At 43.7% G+C, this 17,543-nt stretch overlaps 1 protein-coding gene and 1 long non-coding RNA gene across 2 annotated transcripts; one reads left to right on the top strand and one right to left on the bottom strand.

Moving 5' to 3' along the window:
* Nucleotides 1-516: 516 nt before the first annotated feature.
* LOC130189489 (long-chain fatty acid transport protein 1-like) lies at nt 517-5,675 on the top strand. The gene is made up of 13 exons (XM_056408302.1): nt 517-689; nt 816-954; nt 1,041-1,296; nt 1,411-1,623; nt 2,359-2,428; nt 2,765-2,856; nt 3,617-3,726; nt 3,804-4,013; nt 4,106-4,232; nt 4,305-4,442; nt 4,848-5,012; nt 5,169-5,315; nt 5,403-5,675. The coding sequence occupies exons 1-13, from the start codon at nt 529-531 to the stop codon at nt 5,558-5,560; spliced, it is 1,986 nt and encodes a 661-aa protein (XP_056264277.1). The 5' UTR covers nt 517-528; the 3' UTR covers nt 5,561-5,675.
* Nucleotides 5,676-15,283: 9,608 nt separating this feature from the next.
* LOC130189491 (uncharacterized) lies at nt 15,284-17,510 on the bottom strand. The gene is made up of 3 exons (XR_008830806.1): nt 17,381-17,510; nt 15,623-15,727; nt 15,284-15,477 (listed from the first exon to the last, which is right to left on the bottom strand). It is a non-coding gene; the product is annotated as an uncharacterized LOC130189491 (long non-coding RNA).
* Nucleotides 17,511-17,543: the final 33 nt, after the last annotated feature.

The raw sequence follows: 17,543 nt of genomic DNA, 5'->3' as shown, positions 1-17,543 counted from the left end.
TTGGTGGATGCAGCCCAGGCAATAATTCACTCAGACTACTAAACATTAGAATAGCGAACATGTTGCCTATATAGCTCATAAAATAAGATGAACTTCTAAAAATGTGCATGGAAAACATCCTAAAATTCTGCTTGTATGTGTATACATTCATTCCCCGCGGTGTCATTCTCAGAGATATAGGCCTACTCATGAAACGAACTTTATATCTATACCCCCCCCCCCTCCCCTTAATCAAATCAGACATTCGTGATGTAATAACTCCGACTCTACATGTCGTTCTCCTGGGAGGATGAACCATAAACTGCTGACGCAGGAGTTTATGAGTTGTGTCCTGCGCTGTTTCCAGATCCAGTGCGCGCGCGCGAGGCCGCCCTCACGTCTATCGGATCTTCTGACAGCTCGACTTGAGAGTTAACTAACACAAGTCTGGACTTTGCTGCTGTTGCCTTTATTGACTGAAACTCTCGGCCAGGTGAGCCTCTTCTCTCCCAGAAGCACACTCCCTTTGCACCGTGACTGTCGGTGCCGATGGGTGGCGTCACAACGGGCCTCGCTGGGCTCGGGGCGGACAGCCTGCTCTCTCTCCCCGGGCTCTGCAGCCTGTTGGCGGGGCTGGGGCTCCTCATGTTCTGGACGGGTTCCTGGAAGTTCCTGCATGTCGCTCTATGCACCATCAAAAGAGACTTAATGTAAGGATTTAAGAATAAAGTATTCTTGTGTGTGTGTGTAATGTGCATGTTTGTGCATGTGTCCACCCCATTCCTATGTCAAACTTTCTTTCATCGCCCAATGTTCAACTCTTCTCTACCTACAAGGTGCCTGGTTGCTATCCTGAAGGTGAGGCTTTCCATTCGCCGACATCTGAGAAACAGAAGCACCATCCCTGCCCTGTTTGCCCAGACGGTGTCACTGCACCCGCACAAAGCTGCTTTGATCTACGAGGCTACAGGAGAGGTGAGGACTCAAAGGAGGATGACAAATGAATGCAGTGTGACTGAGCTGGATGGACTCGCCACATTTCCATCTTCATTTGAATCCAGGTTTGGAGTTTCAAGGAGCTGCAGGATCGATGCCACGCTGTGGCTCACTGGGCGCTGGCCCAGGGGTGGGCCGAGGGAGATGTGGTGGCCCTGTACATGGAGAGCCATCCCATGGTGGTGGCTCTATGGTTGGGTCTGGCTATGATCGGCGTAGAGGCTGCGCACATAAACCACAACCTTCGACAGCATTCACTCGTGCACTGTGTCGGCGTGTCTGGTGCTCGGGCGATGGTCTTCGGGGCGGAGATGAGAGATGGTAGGAACATGTGGCTGCAGTGAGGCAGCTGAAGGGGCTGATCGGTATGCCGGGTATACGCAGACGGCGGTTTACGGTCATATCTGTAACACACAGCTTTTGATTGTGTCCCAGCGGTGTCAGAGGTGAGTGGCTCTCTGCAGCCCCACATGGTTTGGTTCAGCAGTGGTGAGCCGGACCGTGAAGAGGAGCTCTGCAGCCTCCAGGCCCAGAACCTGGACGCCCAGAACCTGGATGCCCAGAACCTGGACGCCCAGAACCTGGACGCCCTGCTGGAGCGCTCGCCCAAACACCCACCGCGATACACCCTCAAGAAGGGCTTCAACGGTGAGGCTCTGCGGACTGTTGCCGGCATGAGTTTGGGCATGAGCCATAACAAGTCCTCATGTTACATGATATCAGTTGTGATTGCAACAACATCTTTTTCTTAGCAAGTATTTGCTTGCCGGAGGGAAGTGTGCATGAACACACACGTACACACACACACACGTCGAACAAATCATCAACTCATTAATTCCAAAGAAACACTGAAAATCATCCAACATTCAAATGCAGCTTGAAACTTACTTTGCTTTTTATTTGGTATGATACACTTCCATTCCTTTTGAAGTGATATATTAGGTGATACATCTGTTCATTCACTCCTCTTATCGACTTGCTTATCATCCGTATTGTTTTTGTCTTTGTTATTTCACGGCATTCCTAAGTTAATACTCTTCAAGTCTTGGCGTGTGCAGGCTGTCAGAGAAACAGGGAATATGGAAGGGGAGACAGAAACATGTTAAGGAATGAAGGGGTGTGGGGGGGCGGGGGTCCGGGTGCATTCCACACACCTGGAACTCTGGCAAACAAACAAAAGACATTGTATGAAGGTGAATAAATAAGTAGTAAACTTTCCCTGTAAAATGTGTTGCCCTTTGGCCCTTCTGATGAGGGCCAAAGGGCCACAAAATAATCTAAAACTCACTTAAAGTAACGACTCCCTTCCCCCCCCCCTGTCCACTCTCTCTCTCTCTCTCTCTCCATCTCTCTCTCTCCCTCTCTCTCTCTCTCTCCATGCAGACAGACTCTTCTACATTTACACTTCTGGAACGACGGGCATGCCGAAGGCGGCCGTGGTGGTGCACAGTCGGTGAGCTTCACTGTGATCTCATAAGTTTAAAGAATGTGGAACGCACATTTTTTTACAAGTAGCAAGTCGTAGGAGGAAACGCGGTCTTACAACCGAGCCCATATGGCATCAACTCTGATGATTTCCCCACACACATCTGCATTTATGTATCTCATTTGTCATTGTCTGGTTAGGATAGAATAGGATATTAATTTATTCATCCCAAGGGGGGAATTTTGTAATTTGCAGATCTTATTGCAGTTACAAGTGTTTTAATTAAAATGAGGGCCATGAGGATTTCTGGTGATTGTCTGGTGACGATGGATATCAGTCGCTTTATTCCATCTTTCTTCTCAGGTATTTTCGCATCGCTGCCTTTGGTTTCCACTCCTTTGGTTTGCGTCGTGATGACGTCATCTACAACTGTCTTCCCTTGTATCATTCAGCAGGTAGGCATCACTCTCTCCCAGCCATACTCGTTTTTTACTGTCACTTCCCACATTATATCATCGTGTCTTTCTTAAATGCTTCATTTAATGTTGTCGTAGAGGTTGGAGACGATTCCTTTCTTAATGAAACAAACCGGTAGGTTTCCTTTTTAATATTCTGCTTCCACTGACTCAGATCAGTGGTTACATCTGGTTTATTGACAAATATCAGACCAGAATCTGTTAAGCTTCTGGCAAAAAAAGAATAAGAACAAGCTGAACCATTGTCATTGTGCCTTTCTGTATGTACAGTGTAGAGCAGTGGTTCAGATGAGAGTATGTGTACCCCTGGGGGCATGTGAAGGCACTCCAGGGGCTACGTGAGATTTGTAAAAAGAAAATATTTAAAATTAGCATCCATTAAAAAAAATCATTCAACAATAGAATGTAAGGGTAAGTTCATCAACAGAATTGTATATATTCTATATTAAATCAGACACTGATGGCACAGCGCTGTGTATTTAAGAAAAAATGGCTGGTAAGAGTGTAAAAATGTCTAGTTAGGGGGTCAAAATGGCTAGTTATGGGGTACAAATGACTAGTTAGGGGGTACAAATGGCTATTTAGGGGGTACAAATGGCTAGTTATGGGGTATAAATGGTTAGTTAGGGGGTACTTGGCTGAAAAAATATTTCACAGGGGGTACATCACTGAAAAAAGGTTGAGACCCACTGGTACAGAGTATATGTGTATTCGTGTGAACACATGAATGTGTTACCAGGTACCATCATGGGTGTCGGCCAGTGTTTGCTCTTCGGTGTGACCGTCGTGGTCAGAAGGAAGTTCTCGGCCAGTCGCTTCTGGGACGACTGCGTCAAACACAACTGCACTGTGAGTTCAGCCCGGGTACCGACCAGCGCCCGGCTGCAGGCCGCTTGACCGGCTGATCTCCTATTTTTTTTGTCAAGGTAATTCAATACATCGGCGAGATTTGCCGCTACCTGTTGGCCCAGCCGGTCCGTTCATCCGAGGCACGTCACCGGGTGCGTGTTGCCATTGGCAACGGCCTCCGTCCGTCTGCGTGGGAAGAGTTCGTCCAGAGATTCAGAATCCTGCGAATCGGGGAATTTTATGGCGCCACAGAGTGCAACTGCAGCATGCTCAACATAGACGGAAAGGTGTGTGACGTCTCAGACCTATTCAAGGGATAGGAGGAGAGTGTTTTTCTAAACGTGTCTCACATACCTGTGCGTCCTACATGTACGTCCAGGTGGGGGCGTGTGGCTTCAACAGCCGCATCCTGCCCAGCTTCTACCCCATCAGACTGGTCAGGGTGCAGGAGGGGAACAAAGAGCTGCTCAGGGATCCACAGGGCCTCTGTATACCCTGTATGCCTGGTGAGAGCACACAAACACACACACACACACACACGGTCACATTTAATACAGTGAATATGTCTGTCTTTGCAGGTGAGCCGGGCATGTTGGTAGGACGCATCAACCTCACGGATCCACTCAGGAGATTTGACGGCTACGCTGATAAGGACTCTACCAATGACAAAATAGCGCACAATGTCTTCAAGATGGGGGACTCTGCGTACGTCTCAGGTATGCATAAGTTTTCTTGGTTCAATTTAATAAAAGATGGTGACGTACTCAGTGAGGTTTAATAAAAGATGAGGGAAATACTTTTAATAAAAGAGAGTCAGTTACAGTCTAGAGCACGGTCAGAACAATAATGATGTTTAGAAATACACAATATAAGACAGCTGAGGCTTTAAATATAAATGTGTACGTCTGTGATTCACTGTGATCGCGGATTGGGAACCTGCCCCTTGTGTTTACCACCTTGCCACATAGATAAGCAAACAGTCATCAGATTAAAGTCAAAACTGTACTTGTGAGTCATCACCACTACAGACTCGTCTTTGTCCTCTACTCTGTTATCCCCTCCGGGCACGATGACAATGATTGTTATTATTCTGTCTCCGTCTGTCCGTCTCTGTCTCTCAGGTGACCTGCTGGTGATGGATGATTACGGCTACATTTATTTCAGGGACCGTAGCGGCGACACGTTTCGTTGGCGAGGGGAAAACGTTTCCACCACGGAGGTGGAGGGGGTCCTCAGCCGCCTGCTGGGACACACAGTCGTAGCCGTCTACGGAGCGTCCGTCCCAGGTAGAGACGAGACGAGACGGAATGGGTCGATGTGTGAATGAAGGACAAAAGATGACGCGCTTGATGTGTGGTTAGAGCCAATCGTCTGCGGTTCATTGCCTCACCTGTCTGTCTGTCTGTGTGTGTGTGTGTGTGTGTGTGTGTGTGTGTGTGCAGGTGTGGAGGGGAAGGCTGGCATGGCAGCAATAGCTCACGCGGGAGGCCGGTTTGACCTCGATGCGTTCTTGATCGCCGTACAGAAAGCTCTGCCTTCCTACGCACGCCCCGTCTTCCTGAGACTCATGCCATCTGTTGACACTACAGGTGAGACGCCGATGCAAGGGCACGCACACACACACACACACGTTCACAAAGTCGCAGGTGAACTAAAGTTCCCACTTTTGTTCCCAGGTACCTTTAAAATCCAGAAGACTCGGCTGCAGAGGGAAGGATACAAGTCGCGAGACTCGAGGGAGGAGATTTATTTCCTGAACAGTCGCGCTGGCCGTTACGAGGCTGTTACTGATGAACTGTATGAAGCCATCGTGGAGGGGAGGGTGCGTCTGTGAGACAGGACGAGGAGGAGAAGAAACTGACCGGAGGAGCGTATATTCAAAAGGAGAAAGAGAGAGAAGGAAAACAGTTTTGTAAATTTGATTGTGGCACTGTTTTTTCTTTCATCAAATAAACTTTTTTAACAGATTTAATGCACATTTTACTGTGTGGCGTTGGAACAGAAGACAATATAAATAGTTTGACATAAATAAAAACAGGATAAATGGAGCTGAAACTTTCAATTGAAAGTAAAACTCATGTTATTAGCTTGTGTTGTTGGGATATACTACCATTTTAGAGGATTTAAATACTGATGAGCACAAAAAATATATATATTGTCATCACACTCTTTAAAAATATCCAATCTAATTTTTTTAAATGTAAAACCAGACATCACAAAGTACAGCTGAGGCTGATGGGAACATTCAGTTTATTGGCTTCGCTGGCATTTAGACACAAACCAAAGTACTGGAGAAAAATACTTGATCACATGATCCTGCAAATTCAAAATATAACCAAATTAATTATTGAAAGGAACATGGACGTCTGTAGCAAATGTCATGGCAATAAAATCCAACCGTACGACAAAACTACAAACGTCCACTTCATGGTTGCGCTAGATGAAGTCAGGGGATCGCCAACGTCCTCAGGGTTGATCCTCTGGGGACCACGAATGTCTAACAGTTCATGGCAATCCATCTGATAAGGTTAAGATATTTCAGGCTAGACATTGCCATCTCTAGAGCCATGTCATTACTACAAACTAAGAGTATCACACGCAGGGCCGGAGTGGGGCCACTTTTCAGCCTGGACTTTTTCATGGTAGTGGAAATTGACTATCCTGTAGTTCTTTTATTAATACCATGGTCCAACAAATAATGTAACGGTTAAATACAACAATAATAATCCACTTAAAATGAGAAGTTAACAAAAAAATAATAACAAAAAAAAAAGGAAGAAGGCGTAGCAGGGTGTCAGACTCAGATTAGGAGACCTCATGGGGGCCATCATGGTCATGGTCATTGTCATTATCATTTTTCTGCATGATTATTATATAGTGGTGATTTACTCCTTTACTACACCCACTTCTGAGCAAACAATGCATATTGGTTCATCAAGTACTGTCATATACTGCTCTTTCTTAGAATATATAACTTTAATTCATATTGTTTCCTCTGTTATCCTCTCTACCTGTCCCTGTAGTCATGGCCTCCTCATTGCAAATGTCGGGCTCATCATTTTCAGCAGGAGACTGTCTTATCTGCTGCTACAAAGAAAAATTAAGTCATATTACTGCATACTTCAATATCAATAGTATATATCAATATTTGCATAATATTTTTCATAGACCATATTTTGGGTGATATAAAAAGGCTAATATTTTAATTCAATTTAATATTTTGCTTGGGAATAGGTTGACAACGCTGCAATGATATTAATCAAGGCTACAACGTTAGCCGAATAGTTATGTTGCTAATCATCTTCCTGCCTGATGGCGCGCTGATATCGGCCGGCCCAGCCCGCCGTAGCTGAGAAAACTTTGGAAAGAAAAGGCGAGGCCGAACCAACTCTATTTTGGAGGGTGAACTTCCGGGTGGTACAACCCATGCAGAGGCTGGTCAGAATGTTGAACGTGTAGCCCCACTTTAAGAGAAGATGGACTAACGTGACAAATGTCAACAAATAAAATTCTCGACCGGCCCAGAAGTGAAGCGGCCCACCGGGAACTCTCCCGATTCTCCCGATTACCCACCCCGGGCCTGATCACACGTGTGGATTTGAAAGACGGCATTAGCATTCATTCATTCAGGCTGCAGGCTCTTGTTATTTAAAGCAGCGACTATGAACCGTATAATCAACATGATTTGTTTTGGATGTGTGAGATTCATTGTTGCCGAGCTCTGCTCAGCGAAACATGGTAAGTCAGACTAAACCTGGGCTTGTTGCTCCGGGGTTTGGCAGCAGGTTTGTTGCCTGTTGTCTTTTCCTTTCCTTTGAGGTTCATCTCTGAGGTTTGGTTTTCTTCTCCTCTCTCGTAGAAGAAATCGGCCAGTTTTTGTCCTCAGTCGGACGCCCGCGCTCGACGTCTTCCCGTTGCTTTTGTTCATTGCAGCGTTAATGTCAGAGTCACTCGTCATCGTCCGACTCGCCTCAGCGATAGCAGCGTCCTCCACATGTGACCCCACGCTGACCTTCACCCTCTGTGCCAACACAGTAAAGCCTCCGCACAACGACACACTCTCAAAGTATGGGTATACCTTTTCCGTAAAACGATGTCTGAACTTGAGAAGATGTGTGTCGGTATCGGCATTTGTGAATTCCAGCGTCCCTCCGTTCCAGTCCAGCCTCAGGCGGACCCTCCGGATGCGCTGTGAGTCTCTAGGGCCTGAGCGGGAGCTGTGAGAGCCAAGTACTCGCCTTCTCACAGGCTAGTACACCAAAGTCCCGCCTCTGGACAAACCCGGACCTTTTGGAGACTGACTAATGAGCCACAGCGACTGTCCAATTGTTGGTGTCAGATATCTGTTGGAATACATGAATAGAAAGATTAGAAAAACAGGGCGGATAGCACAGATAATAGCTCAGAAATTAAAAGTTCATCAAGCTAATTGTCAATGAGAGTCCAATAACCGATATTGGATTCTTGAGGCCGGAACCATGACCAATATATGAAAGTAAATGAAATCCATCTATGGGATATCTGTGTTTACACAAACACACATTAAGGTTCTTTTTCTTCTTTTTTCCAGGATCCCCAAAAATATAATCTTGGATTAACTGTGACAGACTACACATTCAATTTCATGTATATATATATATATATATATATATATATATATAGCCTATGAAAAAAACAGCCTATGAGTCAGGTGTACTGAAACAATTTAAGACTATGGCACTGGTGGGGCGCATACACCGTATATCACAAGATTGATTTTGACCTGTTTATGACCTTTGACCATAAACAATCATCCCACCAAATTTTTCAATACTTTTGAGTTCTGAAGATTTTGACCTGTTTATGACCTTTGACCTTAATAAAAACTGGTCCCGATTCGGTTCAATACTTTGTAATAATATGAGTTATTCTAGCGTATTGTTATACTGCTCTGGATACCTCAATATCCCAGCAGCAGCCCACGTGAGGCTCCAGGGGTGATATGGACACCGGTTAACCCAGTAGACACCCTCAGAGATCGGCTAGCTGTCCTGGGGTCCAGGGTCACTGGAGCTAGAAGATATAGGAGGGGGGTCAGAGGGCACTGAAGGAGGGAGGGAACAGGAAGTGCAGGAATGCAAAGACTGACTGACTGAGCGGGCGCGATGCGTCTCATCTTCTCCCACTCGGCATACTGGAGGTTACCAGGTGTCTGGCAACATCTATCAGAGGTGTGCACCCCTTCTGAGGCATCCCCACTTCCAGAGATTTAATCAACTGATTCATTCTCTCTATCTGTTCCTCTTCATCTCCGCTCTACTCCTCCTGCTCCTCCCGGGGCGCCAGCAGCATGGCCGCTTCCTCCTCTCTCAGAAACCGGTGAAGACTTTCAAAATCCTTTTTCATCTGCTCTCTCTGTGAATTTGGCCTCAGCCTATGAAGAGTAGGAAAAAAAAGCAACAGACATGTGAGGAAAGACGAGTGAACACAATTATAAAGTTAGCAATGCATCTAACTTTTTGGGACTGTATTTTGTTGTTCTTCAACCTGGTTATGTTTGGATGCATCTTCACAGGTCTGTGAGACCTTCTCATAGAGAGCCATCTTCTTCATCAGTCCCTTTAGTGATGTCCTGAGCGCCTCCTAGTGGCCAAGAGGACCATTACTTTGAAAATACAAGATGTTTTAACCATATCACAGGATATAGTAAGTATTAGAAAGCAGATTATCTCAAGGGCTCTACCGAAGCCTTCTAGTTTAATTGAGTAAACAACACACCTACAGTTATTGATAATAAATAAAAAGGAACGATATTTACTGATATCATAAGCACCAGCTATAAAAACTACAACATTAACATGATGCGTACTTGATCTTTATTATCATTACATCAATCATTATAATCAAGTTATATGATTTATGATAAAATCACACTGACATGGCCCATTCTGGATCACAAGTACTTTAACTGACACACATGCAATATGAAGGTCGATAAATTCATTCATAAAAAAATGTATTGTACGCTTTATGTCCGTGTGTATTATTTCTGTATCGATATGACAATGACAAACGTATTAAATTGAATTGTCTGCTGTATTAATATGACATTGGCTAAAACGGTAGATTCCATGTTCATGTGATGACTAAAAAAGGATAAGATAAGAGAAGATAATCCTTTATTAGTCCCACAGTGGAGATATTTCAGGATCACAGCAGTGGATGCACATTAGAGCAAAAAAATAAATAAAAATAAGAGCATTAATAAAAATATAAAAGATAAAAATAAAACACAATAACAATACTCAATACTAAATACTAAATACTCATACTAAAATACTAAATATACAGAGGAAACAACATATTAAGACAAAAAGGCAGTGACCAAAGTGAATTTCCAGCAGGTTAAAGTAACAGGCCCTGAGAAGCTGAGAAGAGTCCTAATCAGGCCACGTAAGTGGAAACACCTGTGTGGGCGGACTGATGGTGGCATCTGAATTTCATTAATCAAACCACCAAATGGTGTAACACGATTTGTTCTACTTCAACCAGCTAAAACATGCTGCTTATACTTCAAAATATCGGTATTAATACATCTTGAATATTTGAAAGGAATATACACCACTGATTAACATAATCCACCAACTCTTCAGGTTATTCGAAGCGTTTTGGTGAGTGTGTCAATACGGCATGTCAAATGAGATCTAAACCTGCATTTGAGGCCCGATGATAGCAACATTAATTACCAGCTTAGTTTTCAACTCTGCGCCTCTTTAAACCTCACTATAAATTTTGCCTGCGCAAACTAATCTTGGATTAACGGGAGCCATCTGTTTGGGCAGGAACATCAATATTTACAGGAGATGAAGAAAAGAAGAATAAAGCCTGACTGCCTCCTTGGTGAAGCATCCACTTGCTGAGGTCGCAGAAGGTATGTTAATAAAAAAAGTATGTAAACTTTCATTAGGGGGTGCACAAAAAACAGGGTTCAAATCTGTGAAGAACTCTGCTGTTATTTGATGTCTTTGTGCCCGTGGTTTTGTTTGGCTTTGTGGCAGCAGGGACGCTGTCACGAGAAAACCAGCATTCGAGCACTCTCGTTGGCAATCATCTTCCCCGCTGAAGTGTCCTCGAGGTCAGCAGTGAATCTCTGCCAGCTGCAGTGTATCCACCCTTCAGCGTGATGCCTCATTGCTTCACTTGGAGGAATAAGGAGGCTGATTTTAGGCCTTTTTTTTTTTACTTCAGCGACTCCATCATAAAATAAACCCCAAGATGATGTGTGAAATGAGAGAATCAAAAAACATGTTCCTTTCTACAGAAACATTCATATTTTTCCTAGCTCTTTGAAAAAAAAAAAAAAAAGTCTATATCAGAAAACGTGTGCTTTTTCAACTCATTTAGATGTGGCTCCCCTTACTCACATCACATGCCGGCTCATTAGAATGCACCACACATAGTGTAACTTTGCAAAAACAAAACAACGTGTTTCACGCAAGCCAATCTTCTCTCAAGGGATCCAACACGTCAGCTGCAGAGCCTGCCACCTGATTCCTACCTTGCTGTCAACTGCAGCCTCAGACAGGAAGTACACCTGGGGTCCCACAACGGCACACAGTTCACATGAAGGCTCCAGGTCATCCAAGCAGAACATGGACAGTCTCTCTTCATGTTCCTTACACTGCTCGAGAACGTCTGCCTCTGCCCGGTGATGGGGGGGGGGGGGGGGGGGGGGTAGGAAGCTCATATAGGGACTGCTGGTGCTCTCCAGACTGGAGCAGCAAGTTAGTGTGAAACAGATAAAAACCTGGAGGTCTTAAAAAGGGGGAGGAGTTGTGTGTTTCTATATTAGTGTTAAATGTGCAGTGTTTGTGTGTTTCCACATTGTCGTGTTGATTTGAGTGTGTACAACATGAGAGGCACTGAAGTTACTTAGATCTGCTTACACACTCCTTCTCAAATTTGAAGCGAGGCCAACGTGCCCACACCAGATTTAGCCATATATCACTCTGTAATGTCAGTCGGACTTTCACAACCTTGTGCTTTTACTTTAACTACTTTCCCCCCAAGAGAGGCATAGCACTTCTTTCACTAAATTATATGCTTTGCTTGCAAATGACAAGGTGTGACTGGATGTTATTTACTTGTCCAACAGTCAGATTTTTAAATTTATTTTTTAGTTTAACACGTAGTATTAAATGATTGTGTATTTTGGAGATGTACAATAGTACTTCATGTACTGTATGCCAGGCCTGAGCTATGTTGAATGGATCCAGTTTCACTGGCCTTAAACAATGTGAGCTGCTCAGATCCAGAGAACATGTATATCAGCTCTGACAGGCGAATCATAATTCATTGAATTATAAGCTCTAAAGGGACATGAATGACATCTAATATGTTCATTATTGTGGAACATTTTGAGCCGTGATGTCTTGGTGAAGTACATCAGGCCCCGGGGGTGCACTCTGTTTTCAAAAGATGGCCTTTACGGTGACTTCCTTCCAGGAAATTATTTGATAATTTGTTTGTAGTGAAGTTTATTATAGTTTATTATTTATTTATATTTATAGTATTTTTTTCTAAATCACGCTCTACTGCCCAAAACAGATTCATTCTTTTTTATATTTTTTATATTCCATTTTAATTACTTAAATACTTATTTTAAAAAATTCTGAATAACTTAGAAATACATTTAAAAATGCCATTGTTTCTTTGCCCTGAGTTGGACGATTTAAGAGTTAATGAAATATGTGATAAGCGTGTGATCCTGGCTTCAATGGCTTCTTTCACCGTCTCATGCAGGTTGAACTGTCATGACATATCCATCTCGACATTGTTTATACGGGTGCTACTTTACACAAGCAGGATTGTGTGCATACGGACCTACAAACCTCCATCATCAGACACGATTTCTGCGACAGATTTTGTCACTCACCTGAGCAGCAGCCCCCCCCCCCCCATTGTATGCAGTCTTGGTCTCATACTGGCGGGGACAAGATGAGACACATCCCCCTTCGCCATCTCTGCATGTTTTGTTTGCACAGTACTTTCTGTCATTTCAGGCTGTATGCCCTGGTGTATATTTGGATGGCTTTTCTCTCATCGACCTTGACCGACTGTCTTCAACAGTTTCTACTTCTAAACCATCAACCTGTCTTTTAGACCCCATCCTGACGAAGCTGCTTAAAGATGTTTTGCCTTTAATTGGCAGCTCTCTATTAGATGTGATCAATGTGTCTCTGCTAACAGGCCACGTACCACATTCCTTCAAAGTAGCTGTCATTAAACCTCTCCTGAAGAAGCCCACTCTGGATCCAGAGGTGTTGGCTAACGACAGACCGATCTCTAACCTCCGGTTCCTCTCCGAGATCCTTGAGAAAGTGGTCGCAAAGCTGTTGTGTGACTTTCTACATCATAATAGTTTATTAGAGGAGTTTCAGTCAGGATTTAGAAAACATCACAGCACAGAGACAGCACTGGTGGAAATTACAAATGACCTCCTAATGGCATCAGATAAAGGACTCCTCTCTGTACTGGTCTTGTTAGACCTTCGTGCTGCGTTCGACATATTGACCATGACATCCTATTTCAGAGACTGGATCAGTCGATTGGCATTTCAGGCACCACACTAAGTTCATTTAGATCCTACTTATCAGATCACAATTTGTATTTGTAAAAGATTAATGTAAGATTTGGTATTTGCACCTCTTTATATTGCATGATGTAATGTGTTAGTGTGTACGGGCTGCCCCCTTTTAGTCGACTAATCAGTCGTTGTTCTCAATTTGGTTTCTTTAGTCATTTTCAAGGAACTTATAAGCACATCTCTAGTAAACACAATATTTAAAGTGATGCTCCTGTGTGATTCTTTGTGGAGAAATTCAGTTTATCAGATCTGTTGATTTTATCAACTAACTGTGTGGGTTGTTGATTACTATCTTCTTCTTTTTTAATCATGTTAGCCATGTTGCCTTTCTAATATCTCCCAGCTTTAATTAAGGTTCTTCTTCAGTCTCACTTTGCCCTTTAGGTGTTGGTGAGGATGGTGATGAAAGCAGTGATGTCCAACGGGTTCAAGCAGACATGTAAAACATGTATGTATATTTGACATGGCTGTAAGTTGCTGTCTGAGGTCCACGGGACAGCAAAGCGTCAGGTGAAAGCTGCCATGGCCGCCTTGAGGGAGGACCTCTCACGCTAACCGTTGTGATGTGGAGGACCACATCGCTCACGCGATCACAGGTGTGCGTTTGTGAAGTCAGAGGATGTCAAATATGACTGCGTTCAGCATCTTGGTCCTTTTGTTACTGCTTCTCACCTCAGAGGACATGTGCGAGCCGATGTTACGGTGCCTCGACCGTACTCTTCCTTGAGGCATGCGACAACATCCTCGACCTGCAGAAAGCAAAGCAGGGAAAGATGTCAAAAAAAGAGGTGCGTTGGGCAAAATTGTCATACGACTCCCCCCCCCCATCAAATGTTTTTACGACGCTTTAAAAAAATGTTGCTCTGCATTGAAATATTCTAAACTAGAATGGGCACTCGGTAGAGCGCATACCTTCGCATATCACAAGATTGGGCATTGAATTATGAATTTTTTTTTAGTTACATGCCAATTGGACAAAAATGTATCGTGCTATGGTAAAAAAAAAGATTTAGACCTTTCCATGACCTTGACCTTGACCTTTGACCCGATTGATCCCAAAATCTAATCAAATGGTCCCCGGATAATAACCAATCATCCCACCAAATTTCATGCGATTCAAGAAGATTTTGACCTGTTCATGACCTTTGACCTTGACCTTTGACCCGATCGATCCCAAAATCTAATCAACTGGTCCCCGGATAATAACCAATCATCCCACCAAATTTCATGCGATTCAGTTCAATACTTTTTGAGTTCTACGAATAACACGCATACAAATAAATAAATAAATAAATACACGGCGATCAAAACATAACCTTCCGCATTTTCAATGCGAAGGTAACCAGTTGCCTGGCATCAGGACCCATGCACAGACCCTAATTAAAATCTGACGGGTCCCAAGTCGGTTAACGAGATGAGAAAGAAACTTTTGCTTCTTTAAAACCTGATGCTTCCAGCTGTTCAGGCCTTATACATTATTCAAATAAAATAGTGTGAAAAGAAAGGAAATCCCTCTCTGCTGGCAACACGTGTTCACACTCGGGCACTGAGGTCGTAATCTGTGATTAGTTCTCACAAATAGCTTTCCTTCACTTTGTCTGAATCTCTGTTCTGGACTCCACGGTGGCAGCTTGAAGAGGTTTTTTTGTCTCGAAAAAAGTAACGAGAGACAGAGGAGCTTTGAAAAAAAGCTTCCCTCAGGCGACAGGAGGTATGTTGTCTGTAGTTTCTTTAGAACACTTCTTCATTTGACTGGCAGCTATGCAGTTGTGTAACTATGCGATGGAATGTGAAACGAAGATGAATAGTGCGGCCTGAGGCTAGTGGAAACTTGTGACATTGACTTCCTAAAATATGAATAATTCTTTATTACGTTTAATGTATGGAATACATGTGGATTGTTAAACCCTGTGTGATCTAGTGAGCATTTTCTCAAACAAAAATCAAAAGCTTGTACATCGAGCTACACACTCCAAAGTGAACTGAATGAAAGCCGCAGCTCATTCACAGATCGTGCTGGAGACTTCAAGTTGATGCTTTTTGAGATCGTAGCTGCTGACGCCTCCGAGTGGCCTTGGACCAGACGATGCCAGACGATGCCAGGATGTGGCGAGGGGCGAGCGTGCCTGCAGGAGACATTGAGAGTCCACAGAGAAACCTGGAGGTCAGAACGCTCTCGACAAAATAATGTAAACCACCTGTTGATGTGTTCGGTAGAGATAAGATAAGATAATCCTTTATTAGAGGATAGTGTTCTTAAAATAAACGCACCATGCTGTCTTTCTCATTACTCCACTCTTCTTCTTTCTCTTTCAGGGGTATGTGTGCTGTGAGGTTGCCGTATCGATATTTGACTCTTCTCAGCTCACGGCGGTGCTGTGGAGGATCAAGAGGAGGGCGGTTGAGGTTTGCAGCAGGGTGGCCTCGGGACCAACACACTTCTTTTATTCATGTCACTCAGACTGAGGTCGGAGCACAGCACCCTGAGGTCAGAGCATAGCACCCTGAGGTCAGAGCATTGAACCCTGAGATCAGAGCAAAAGAGTGATTCCCAACCTAGGAATTCCATTAATTGTTTTACAAATACATTTTTGCTTTTCTTCCTGCAATATACTTATTTCAAGGCCTCTACAATCCTGCACAATAAAACCATCTGAGAATTAGCTGCTCACAACTCATGAAGGGTCTCAAATAGACAGTGTTGCTTCATGTTACGGGTTCCTCTGGACAATTAAACGTGGATCCATTGCAGTTATTTATAGGTCCAGTACAACAGTTTCTGAGTTCCTCCAGCTAGAAGTGGGCTGATGATACAAGCCTGCAGGATTTTGAACACATGGACACGCCCACGTTGCTTTCTATCTGTCCTACAGCTGGATCTGTTCTTAAAGGGGAGGGCATCATATTACCCAACATCCCTTCTTGGCCTCAAAGGATGCACGAAGTTATTTATATGAAATACAATTAAACGGACAGGGACTCCCCGATATGATTCATTTTTACAACCTCAAGAGGCACCGTAATGTGCACCAACGACTTTATGGTGAGGACACAAAGTTCCCCTTCAACATACCTGCAAACTCATGAGGGGTGAAAAAGGTGACAACGGGGGGTGCAGGTGACTTTTTGTTTTGTTGTCACCACACCACATCCACGTTGTTTGAAGCCTCAAAGCTTTTAGAACCACAACTACAGTCATTTTATTGTTCTGACCACAAATCTAAATAATGATAATAAACAGTTTAAGAACAATAGGTTCTCCGCTCTGACTCAGCCCTATAATGAGTAATAACAAATATACATTGTCATTATATATAATATGGTTAAAGTCATTCATGAACCAACTTCCTTTTTTTTGCCTGAACAGTACTCATAGACTTCTCCCTGAATCTGTTCTGTCTCTACCTGTTTGTCACGATACTCATATTATAACTTCTATACATATTACATACCTGCCATAAATATCATGATACCCGATACCAGAATTCAATACAATACCATAAAAACAATATGGTACCATAAATACGAGACTGGTATATTTATCTATAATAGTAATAAATAAAACATCTGTATGGTTCACTTTTTACCAACTTTTCAACACTTAACAAATGACAGTAATATGAGTATTCATACAGCCAGATATGAATGAAACTACATGGTTCCATCATAGCATTGATTATACACTATGAGGCCGTTAGTCTCTGACCAGATGATCCACAGTTCATCAGGATGAGCAGCTGTAGAGTTACAGAACTTTACAGACTGAAACATTTCACTTCTGGCATCTTTTTATTTTTTAAGCCGAAGTCTCTAAAGCTGCGCCACTTCTCTCGCTGTGAGCTGCGCAGCGCAGTGTGCGCAGACAGCTCGACACGGAGCAGCGCGTGGGCTCTGATCGCTCTCTTAATTAAGTATCGACACTAAAAATTTGCTAAATGACATCGTGTTTAACGTACGGGTACTTTGTTAGCATCGCTACACCGTGCAGCGTGACAGCAGCAGATGTAGCGGGCTAACATTCAAGCTAACCTGAACCCCCAAACGATGTGGACATCTGAACGCTGATTGGCCGAGACGCGACACGTCCCATCAAAGATGTTCTATTGTGAGGAGCACCACTTCACATTTTTCTCCGCGTCTCACTGCAATCTCAACGGCAGCGGGCCAGGTGACCCCCCCCCCCCAAAAAACT

Source organism: Pseudoliparis swirei, chromosome 24 (assembly GCF_029220125.1).
Source record: "Pseudoliparis swirei isolate HS2019 ecotype Mariana Trench chromosome 24, NWPU_hadal_v1, whole genome shotgun sequence".
Taxonomy (NCBI): Eukaryota; Metazoa; Chordata; class Actinopteri; order Perciformes; family Liparidae; genus Pseudoliparis; species Pseudoliparis swirei.
This window is presented reverse-complemented; position numbering and strand designations above follow the sequence as displayed.

Bases quoted from the DNA above. Each gene is read 5' to 3' on its own strand.
- LOC130189489 (XM_056408302.1), top strand. From the start codon at position 529: ATGGGTGGCGTCACAACGGGCCTCGCTGGGCTCGGGGCGGACAGCCTG. The intron at 1,624-2,358 runs GTGAGGCTCTGC...CTCTCCATGCAG, and splicing joins CCTCAAGAAGGGCTTCAACG to ACAGACTCTTCTACATTTAC. The intron at 5,316-5,402 runs GTGAGACGCCGA...TTTTGTTCCCAG, and splicing joins GCCATCTGTTGACACTACAG to GTACCTTTAAAATCCAGAAG.